Raw genomic sequence first — 11,070 nt, 5'->3', positions numbered from 1 at the left:
CTGACAGCCAGCTTCAAAACATATAATGCTAATAACTGAGCCTATTCCATGGGCCCGCTCATCATGACACGTCATAAACCACTATATGAAAACTTGAACCGAAAACTTCCACTGAAAAAACAGAGCTAATGGTTTTTAGATGGCCACAAATCCATGGGGCATCCAACACCATGTCTGGGTTTTAAGACATTGATTCTAGACTTTTTGCATTATTTGTCAATATAATCTTGTGGATGGGGTATCTATGAGTTGGATGACTCATATGTACATATGTAGGCCCACACAAAAATTTATTTTAGATGCTATTTTTCTAATTTTTTTGATTTATTATCCTGGTCAAGATGATCATAAATAAGAAAAAAAAATAAACTTTTAAAATTTAAAATATAGTTTTTTAATATATTTTTTTTATGCACCTGCCATATCTTATTTATAGACAATACAGATAACGTCCATCTTTATGAAAGACGACTGTAAATTAGCGGGCTCTTGCTACTCATGAAAGAATTTTCCTAATCTTATTTACACGTTTTTATAGTCATAGCGGTTTACACGTTTTTATGGTCATAGCGGAAAGAACAATTTTTGTCAAGATACAAGATACGCGAGAAAGGAGCGTCAGTAAGACAAAGGGCAAAACAACAGAAAAGTAATAAAGCGTCATCCATTTCGATTCGATTCGATTTGATTTGTGACATCTTCCTGTTAAACCCGTGACAGAGTGTCCCAACCACACAAATCTTCCCCCTGTGTGCAAGTCACGGGCACCCTAAATATGGCCACAAAACCTCATTCCCTTCTTATATAACAAATCATTCCCTCTTCATTGACCACGCAAACTACTAAATAGGGCCACAAAACCTCCTTCCCTTCTTATATAACAAAGCATTCCCTTCTAATACCTCAAAACTAGAAAAATAAGAGAGAGAGAGAGTACAGCAAACATGGCTAAGGTGACGTGCAGGGTTCCGGCCTGTATGGTGATGGTGGTGTTGGTATTGGTTGTTGAATCCAATGCACAGATATGCAGGATGAGCCAAGATGGATTCAAGGCGTGCCAGCCCTCTGTGAGTGGGTCGTCACCCGCGCCCACCAACCCATCTAAAGTGTGTTGCAAGGCTCTAGCTTCAGCCGACCTCGGGTGTTTGTGCTCCTATCGACATTCTCTCCTCCTCCCCTCTTTCGGAATCGACCCCGACCTTGCCATGCAGCTCCCTGCCAAGTGTAACCTCACGACTCCACCTCAATGCCAAGGTCTTTTTCATCTCCTTGGATTTCTAAGCCCTTTTTCCTTCTTTTCTTCTGTTTATGCTGTTTTAAGGCTTAACATACACAATGCATGCAGTGCTGTGCTTACCGGTAATCAATCCTTGTCGGTGTACCATTGTTTATCAAGATTGATGGACGGCAAAATTGTAGAAGTCATGCATGTTTTGTTTGGGATGCCTTCATATGCACGAAATCCACCATTCTACTTAATTTCCCCACGAAGACCTTCAGAAACCACTATTATTCTTCATATATATTACTAAAAGGATGCAGATTCTATAAGGCACAGGCTTTAAGAAAACAAAGTAAAGCCTCACCTAGAATTTTCGAGCGGAAGACTCATGATTATTGGAAAATCGCTATTTAGCTCTAACATCAATTTCCAACACCAACTATAAAATTTGAAGTTTAAAAAATAGTACAGATCATACATATTTGTGAACACTTATTTTTAAGACGAAATGAACAGTCTAGATAATTTGTTATAATATAGGTCATGTTTAAGGCTTTAAATCTTAATTTTTTTTATAACCAAAATGGTCAAAGTCAAAATGATCAACTTGAAATTTTTTTATGCTAAAAGGATAATTATCAATGAGTTTTAAAGTGAAGATTTACTTATTTTGATGGGGCTGCAGCCCTATCCAACAATGTTCCTTACCTATATTACAGTGCCAAACTACCAAAATGACCCGCGCTGTTCCAAGGAAATTTTATTTATTTATTTATTTATTTATGTCATCCTAATGACACATTTGCTGGGGTAAACTTCGTTGTTTGTAGGCTTTACTCTATTTATTCTTGATATACTTGACTAGAAGTTGTCCTCCATTAACCGTTGATTATAACTCATTCAATTCAAATAAAATAATCGTTTCTGAAGTTCGTCAATTCGTACTTAATTTCTTTTGTTTTTGGGATAATATTACTTATTTTATTCATCAAAAAGACAAAGAAGGAAACTAAAATGGCATCACAGAATCCGACTTTTCCGAAATAGTCAAGCCCAATAAAGAAGCACCCTGCTTAGCTAATCCATCTACTATCTCATTAGCTTCTATAAACAAGCTTCTATAAACAAGAGAAAGAGAGAGAGCTTCTATAAACAAGAGAGAGAGAGAGAGAATTTCATGTGTAAAAATCGTCTCATTTGTATACGCATATGAGGTGCACTCTAACATGGACCTTGTGTGACGCAGGAAATTAGGTTGACGTAATTACTGTGTCCTCGTACTTCATGCTTCCAACAGCTGACTCAAGCATGGAAGCTGTTTGTTGGGAAACCACATTTTCTTTACATGAGATGTGTCTCTCACTTGTAAGCCTATCTTATGAAATAATATGTTTCCTACTATTTGAGTCTCAGGAACGTCCACGTCTTTTTACTTCTCTTTAAATTAATTTCCATGTTTTTCCTCTTCTCAGCCTAAACTTAACTGCTAAATGTTGCATTGGTACCAGCCATGAGTCTTCATAGTAGTATTGGCAGTGGATTGGGCTGACGACAGGCCATGCTTGGGCTTGGCCAGCCATGGCTCTAACTTGGCGATGTTCCCAATAGGATCGACGGGGTTGAAGAGTCCCTGGCCCAGGTCCTGTTTGGGCCAGGCCAAACCTAATATACTCAAAAGGGCAAAAAAAAATGAGAGAAAAAGAAAAGGGTTGGACTAAGCAAGATCGGCCCTGACTTGGCCTAGTCCCTGCCCGCCCTAGCCCTTAAGCTGTGGTGACCCATCCCTCAAGCCACATTGTGCACACCGGGCTCTAGTTTTTCAGAGTTAGGTCAAGCTAGGCGAGACAGACCATTGTCAACCATAGCAACGGACTAGGCTTCGAATGGGCCATGTTTGGCCCTAGCCCAATCTTGAACCGTAGAGCAAGCCTTGAAATGGCCATGCCCAAGCCTGGCACTGAACCAGCCAAGGCCAAGCCTGGACCTACATGGGCTCAAGGACCATGGCGTTGGCCCAATCCTAAAAGTACTTGTCTCCCTACCTCGGCCTAATTGCTTGGGCAGGACCGACTCTATTTCTGGCCCTGTTTACCTAAAACACATAACATGAGGCATTTTCTAAAAGTAAACCATATCATTCTTGGTTCACTGATGAGCATGTAGCCCTAACTCATATCGAGCAATACATTCAAACATCTTTCATTACCACAAGGAACAATAGAAAGCTAAAACTTTAAGGACCTGGTTGCAATCTGATTGTGCCTCTTTTTTAAATACATCAATACACCCATTAAAAAGATAAGAACCAAATTTGTTCGCTTCAACAAATTTCTTCCAGCCTCACAATCAATGCATCCCCTCTTACCGTGGAGTCGCGCCCAAGCCGGAGCCACGCACAGCCAAATATTAACCCACCCCTATTATGGGCCCAGATTACGGGTCTAGCCCTTGCTCTTGAGCCACAACTTACGGCCCAGGTCCTGGTATTTTATGGCCAGGCTGCCTGAGCCATTGTCACCCTCAGTTAAAATGAACCATGGGTCCCACTCTTCATAATGTGACGAGTTTTACGTCACGTACATTGTCACCCTCAGTTAAAATGAACCATGGGTCCTACTCTTCTTAATGTGACGAGTTTAACGTCACGTACGTGCACTGAAGGATGAAGCAACATCTTGTTGGTCCCTGCAAAATAAACACTAAAAAACAAGAACACATTGCTAGAATTACTGCCACTTAGATTTGTCCCCAAAACAACATTGGACATGAGATGCTAATCCAAATCCTATTGGTCAAACCCCATGATGACAAGTAGACTGACAGTGAATCATTACTCAATTTCTTTCTTAACCACCATTTCTTTAGAAGAATATCTCTACTTATCCCTATCTCAAAGAATTGCTTATAATAATTAATAGCCTACAGGAGTAGAGACCCAAAGTGTTACTCCATTGTCTCTGTAGGAGTAGAGACCCAAAGTGTAACTCCATTGTCCTATAGGAGTAGAGATCCAAAGTGTAACTCCATTGTTTGACTTGCCATAGAAAAGGCAGTTTGGGAGTTTTGACAGGCAGTCAACTAGTTATTAAAACTCCCATTAAAATTGAATATGCCACTATAGACCTAATAAAATAAATAAATCTATTTGGGACTCCCTTTTTTTTTTTCTTTTTTCCTTGTCAACAGCATGATATTTCTCATATAAGCATATGCTTATAATATCTGAAATGCCACAATTTCCAGCATCTCCCACTTGGCCTGAAAGCCTTTTAGTATTTCTTTTATACATAGTATTGTCTTTATATTCTCCACATGGGATATTCTTATTTAGCAATATAGCTCAACCAATCATATATGGCATTGCCTCATACCTCTAGCGGGTTTCACAAATATAGGAAACACCATTATAACACATATGCCATAATTCAATTTCCTTAGCTTTAATAGCCTCATGTATAGTGTGTCTCATGCTACCCATGGAATTTTGATTATACCCCACCAATTTTAGTGATATACACCAATTGGATTTCCTAGCTCGAATGGCCTTATATATGGGATTTCGTCATGCTAGTTATATCGGATTTCACATATACCCCACCAAAATGGTCAACACATACTCGAATTTTCTAGCTTAGATGGTCTCATATATGGCATTGCCCATTCTTCCTGCATAGGATTTCACATATACACTATATGGTATTGCTTTATGCTGCATGCATGGGATTTTACCCATACCCCATCAAAGTTATCATGCATCACACTTGGATTTCTTGCATGAGACTGCACATATACCTTATACCAAACTTAGATTTATTGGCTTAAATAACTTTATATACGGCATTGCCTTGTGCTACCTGAATGGGATTTCTCACCACACTCAATTTTCTGTTCATTGGACTTGTAGCCAACAAAAGCCTACTACTTTCGCTTGTCTTAAACATATCATCCACCATTGGTTTTTTAAACCAAAGCTCAAATATGCTCCACTATAAAATAAAATAAAATAAAAACAATAATAATAACTTGACTAGTTTGCCAGTGGGCCGGTCAATTCCAAGCTGAGCTGGTCTCAAGATGGTCGTGCTAGTCCCAAGCCCGAATAAAGGAGGGTTGAGTTAGGAAGGGCATCCGGTATAAAACGTTACCACATCTTTCTATGAATCATGAGCCTATGATAGGTGATAAGATGAGGAGAAGTAGACTTCGGTCGGTTGGCCATGTGCAACATAGGAATAATGCAATACTCGTTAGGCAGGGTGAATTGGTTCAAGTGGAAGGCTTTAAAATGGCAAGGGAAAAGTACAAAAGGACATGGATGGAACTACTAAGGAGACATACAGTGCCTTATAGTATGATTGAGCGTATAACCCTTGACACAACATAATGGTAAAACATGATTCACATACCTGACCCCAATTAGTTAGGATAAAGCTTAGATGATGATGACGATGATGATAATGATCTAGTGCACTGATATTATTATGTACACACTAATAATGCTTTCATCTAGATAGTCATCGACCTTGACTATAAAAAAATGCTATATCATTTCCAATTGACATGTTCAATAAGTTTAAGATTTATGCCATTATCAAGCTATTCAATAAGCTATTCAGCAAAGGCACCCACTATGCTCAATATGTTGCTAGGATCAAGATGTCAAACAGTTAGCCTAATATTAAATGGTACGATTGGCATTTGCTCCCATTTTCTGAATGTGTACTAATAACCATCAAAATAAATAAATTCAATTCTCATTAGGTGTAATTGACAATTTTCCCCAACAATTCAATTAAGGTTCTACATAATTAAACAAGTTCAATGTTATGTGCATATACGCAGATTACGATAAGGTGCCAATGATTATTACATCTCAAAAATATAATAGCTCAACATCACATAGTCATGGGTACAAATTTAACTTTTCAAATAAAATAAAGAATATTAAAAATAAGCGTCAATTTGTTTCAAAATAATGAACAACATCATGAATCCAAATAAAATATTCTTGGACGACATAACAAACAAGCTTAGACTTCCCAAAAATTTTGTAATGCATAATCTTCGTAATTACAACAAAGAAGAAAAAAAATCTTTTCATAGATATACAAGTAATGCTGAATTTGGAATATTCATGAGCATTGATCACCATGAAAAATTTCTAAACAAGAATTTCTTTAAATAAAATTGATAACCAATGGTTATCTTTTCATAATATGCATAATTGCTAGAGTGTTGTACTGGAACTAAATAGGAATGTTTCTCAACCTTTAGTTACACACATACACACACATATATATAGCAAGCATTCAGATAGCCATACGACATGCTCCATCAAGATTCAAAATTAAGTCTTTTTTCTTTTCTTTTTCTTTTCTTATTTTTTCTTAAGATTCCAACAAGAAACACAAACAACATTGCCATCACCTAATATTATTGCATTATGATCTATTGTATCTTTATAATCGATAGTTAGAATCAGAGATTGAAAACCAATTAATCATGTAAGCAATTTATAATATGTGGTTTAGATGTCATTGAGCCGCTTTTTAGTGGTACCAGCAAAAGAAGTTGCCGGTGCGTTCTCTTTAGCTTTCCCTTTCCATGTGTTTTTATACAATGCCAATGGTTGGAAGATGGGTGATGGCCTGCATAGGAGCTTGGGCATGTTTGGGAAGTCATCGATGAACATGTCAAGGACATATTCAACAGCTTGTCCTTTACAACATTGGCCATGAGCCATAATGTGGCCACATCATATCCATTCCCATGCACATGCGTATCTCTCTCGCAACAAATATGAACACATTGAATACATAGCCCACAATGGAATGCTAAAAATTACCAATTGAAGCCAATAAAGAACGTACCACAAAAGCTTTATCACTGAAACTTACTAAATACTTTTGATATTGAAGCTTACTGCAACAATTTTGTAATTGAGGCAATAAAGAACTTACCACAAAAGATTTGTAACTGAAACTTACCAAATATTTTTGATATTGAAGCTTACTGCAATAGTTTTGTAATTAAGGCAATAAAAAACTTAACACAAAAGCTTTGCAATTAGGACTTACCAAATACTTTTGATGTTCAAGCTTAGTAAAGTTTCGCCAAGTGCTTTTGATATTCAAACTTCCTAGTTAGAAGCTTATCAATTATTACGAAACACTACCTAACTGTGGTTACGGTCTCTAGAGGACTAGACTTTGACAAAAGGAGAGCTCGGAAAAGTAAGAAGAAACCTTACTGAGAAGACCCAAGAGGGTCTCTTTGGATGTTGATGCCATGGACATCTGCCATGCTCATATCCACAATTCGAAGCAAGCACATGCATTGTTACATGTTTTCTCCCTGTACAGTTGCGAAGTGAAGAACCAACTTGTCCATGGAGGATTGTGGCCAAAGGTTATGGTGCAATGCACTCTTTTGCCATGAGGAAGATCCGATTGAGACAAGTTTTGCCCAACCATTTCATAATTTACAGTTTAGCCATGCTCCAATACCAACGATCCCATTGAGACAAGTTTTGCCCAAACGTTTCACAATTTACAGTTTAGCCATGCTCCAATACCATTTTCTTGGTCCCTGCAAAATAAATATTATAAAACAGGAATACATTGATAGGATTACAGACACTTGGATCTGCCCCCGAAATACAAATAAAGCATAAGGTGCTAATCCAAATCCTATAGGCGAAAGCCCATGGTTACTAGTAGACTAAGAGTGGGTGAATCATTGCTCAATTTCCTTCTTCACCCCCATTCTTTGAGATGAAGTCTATTTTATAGTGTCCCCACCTCATAGAATTGGCAATGATAATTAATGGCATACAGAAGTTGAGATTCAAAGTGTAATTCCTACCTCTACTCATCATACCAAAATAAAACAGCTTGGGAGTTTTGACAAGATGTTACCTAACTATTAAAACTCCCACTAAAATTGAATATACCACTAAAGAAGTAAAAAAAAAACAAAAAAAGAAAATGGATCTATTTAGGGCTCTTTTTTCTTCCTCTCTTGTGCGCAACAACATGATATTTCTCATACAATATCACAAATCCTCCAGAGGCCTCTGGATCTATTTATGACCTCTGGATCTGGATCTATTTATGACTCCTTCCAAAGGCCTTGTGAGAGGTTGTTAACCGAGAGAGCAATCCTATGAATTTTGGAAATCACTTTCACAACTAAATGCATGGAGTGCCACTTTTTCACAAAATTGGCCAAAATCGTGGGAAGCTTTCACAACCAGTATAGTACTGCTGTCCCAACATACATGGGAGAGGTAGTCTAGTAGGAAAAAAACTGTCACATAAACAAGCATGCCCTTATGATGGAAAGGATGAGAAAGTGTGTTCCCGCTAAACAAATGTGTTATGATGGAAAAGATGCTACAAAGGTCAAGGGTCGCCAAACATATTCATCAGACATGCAAGTCTTTGGAGGAGGGCTAGATATCGTCAACCAAAGAGTAACAATTTGAATATTATAGGAGTTGAATAGAAACCAAAAACTTTAATTGAAGCTATATATCTCCCACATGCCTGTAGTTACATCCAACCCAACATGATATGTTAGGTTTGTGTGGTCATTAAAAGCCTTACAAGTGATTGTAATAAAACATTTGATATAGTGGATTACAAACTCATCGTGGACCATACTATACAAACAGTGTTTGCATATGAGTGAGCCGAGAGACTGTATGACCCTTGTATGTGATGGTGGCTTTCAGAGACGGGAGTCAAAACCTCATCTATGTACAATCACACGCAATACATATCGATGGACCGTTTCTAGAAAGCAAGCCACCTTTCAGGGTGAAGGGTATGCATGTGCGAGAGATACATCTATGTACCATAGGAGTTGTGGTCGCATTAGATCTAAGTGACATTGACTCGTCTCTAGGGGAGGACTTGAAATCCACAGACTGAGATTGCGACCCCTTGACTCAGCAGTCAAACTTTGGTGACCCACTAATGAGCCCCTACTTGGACTGTGGGTCATGGGAAATACTGGGTTGGTTCGATAAAACAAGTGTGGTCTGTAGACTACAGTTGAAGGTGGAGTGCCCCATGATTATTGATTTAATTCCTAAGCCATTTGGATCCATTTCCCATCAAATTAATTTAATTATGTTTGTTTTATTATAGAAATTATTTACGATTCATTATTTGAATTTTTATGAACGTCTGGATATTTTATTTATGAAATTTGGATTTGTAAAATTAAATATATTGAATTTACGATGCTTTAAATATGCAAATATATATTCTAAAATTATTTTTATTATTTTTAAGTATAAAATAAAATTTCATGGGGGCCCATTGTGCACATGGGCACTATGTTCTAGAAGATGAGGCCCATGCATGCCTTCCTTGAGTGGCACACTCTACCTCTTATTCTCTCTTATTTTGTTTCCATTTTAATAAGATATGGTATGAGGTCAAATGGAATCTTGAGGTTGGAAAATATTTGATTAAATATTGGCTTGATATGTTTTGATATATTTTATGAAAAATATGAGTAGGCTTGTGCTATTTATAGAATGCACAATATTTGATTGAAATTAATTTGACTTAAGTTCTATTGATGGGAAAATAGTTTAGGACATAAGGATAATGGTTCATGCATCTTTCATATTGTTGATGGCCCATCTATGGAATGGATAGCTCAGATATCTCATCCCACAAGTCACCCATGATTGATGGTCCATGTTCAATCTCACTTAAGAGGAAAACTATGAGAAACCCTAAAAAACCCTAAATCCAATTTTACACTATAAATAGCGGTGTACCCCCCTCCCTCCTATTCTCTACACATCTCTCTTCTCCCTCTATTGTCTCTCCTAGCCTCTCGCTAAGGGGCATGCCCCACTCTCTCCCCTACCTCTCAAGACTTTCTCTCTCCTCCCTCTAAAGTCTCTCTCTCTCTCTAGGCCTCTCTCTCTCCTAATCTATCTCTAGAGGAGCATGCCCCAACCCTAGGCCACTTCCTAAGTCTCTCTCTCATCTTGAATAGCCTAAGGGTTGGGTAGCATCGGATATACCAAAATAAGTCTTGCGGTTAGGATTTGGGTCTGATAAATTCTAAAAGGGCTCTATAGAATTAGTTTGGCCTAAACCTGCTTTCTCATATGAGATTTAAGCTAGATCGTCGATCCCGCGTCATCAGGTGATGGTGACTCAGTGTGGGGTGTAATAAGTATGGTTGAGGTAATCTACAGCACTCTTCTCTTTTATTTCTTGCAATCTTATCTTTATATTCTCAAGCATAGTGCATAGTTGTTTCAATGGCATCAAGTTTTAAGATCTTTGTTTTATTGTTATGTTGATTTTATTTTGAAATATACGTTATTGTAATAAGACTACTTGTAAGTGATCTTTTACAAAAATAAAAGGGGTAAATAAAAACAAAAAATTATTATTTCTCAGTAAAAGATCACATAGGTCTTTCTTTCATTGGTATCAGAACATAGTTACTTGATTTCCATTGAGAGTCTTTTCTAATTTTTTCTTGAGAATAAAAGATATAGCTGCTTGTCCTTCATCTCAGAGATCCTAAAAACCGAAAGGCTTGATGGGACCAAATATGCCTCTTGGAAAAGAAAGATTCGATATATTATTTATAAGGAAAACTTGCATGAGATGCTCTATGAGGATCGTCTTTATCGTCCAAGTGACGACTCATCACAAGAGATTAAAGATGAGTACGTCACTTGGAAGAGGAGGCACTTGAGATGTAAGCACATTGTTTTGTGCGCCATGACTGACTCATATGCTTCCGAGAATGAGTCAATCCCTAATGCAAGTGGAATCTTTGATAAACTTGAGAGAGAGTATGTTGAA

The 11,070-nt window shown here is 37.6% G+C and overlaps 1 protein-coding gene across 4 annotated transcripts in view; it reads left to right on the top strand.

Moving 5' to 3' along the window:
- Window positions 1-826: 826 nt before the first annotated feature.
- LOC18434949 (putative lipid-transfer protein DIR1) overlaps window positions 827-11,070 on the top strand; it is a 28,988-nt gene continuing 18,744 nt past the window's right edge. For 2 of the 4 annotated variants that reach the window (XM_020667805.2, XM_020667804.2), the window contains exon 1: window positions 827-1,254. In XM_020667805.2, coding sequence (XP_020523464.1) covers window positions 945-1,254 — 310 coding nt within the window. In that variant the 5' untranslated portion in view covers window positions 827-944. Of the gene's footprint in view, window positions 1,255-1,345; window positions 1,476-11,070 lie in introns of those variants that run through there. The other 2 variants (XM_088870346.1, XM_088870345.1) reach the window with 2 other exon arrangements.

The sequence above is a fragment of the Amborella trichopoda genome, chromosome 6 (assembly GCF_054954075.1).
Source record: "Amborella trichopoda isolate Santa Cruz 75 chromosome 6, AtrichopodaSantaCruz75HAP2 v2.0, whole genome shotgun sequence".
Classification (NCBI taxonomy): Eukaryota; Viridiplantae; Streptophyta; class Magnoliopsida; order Amborellales; family Amborellaceae; genus Amborella; species Amborella trichopoda.
The sequence above is the reverse complement of the archived record's forward strand: the minus strand, read 5'-3'. Positions and strand labels throughout refer to the sequence as shown.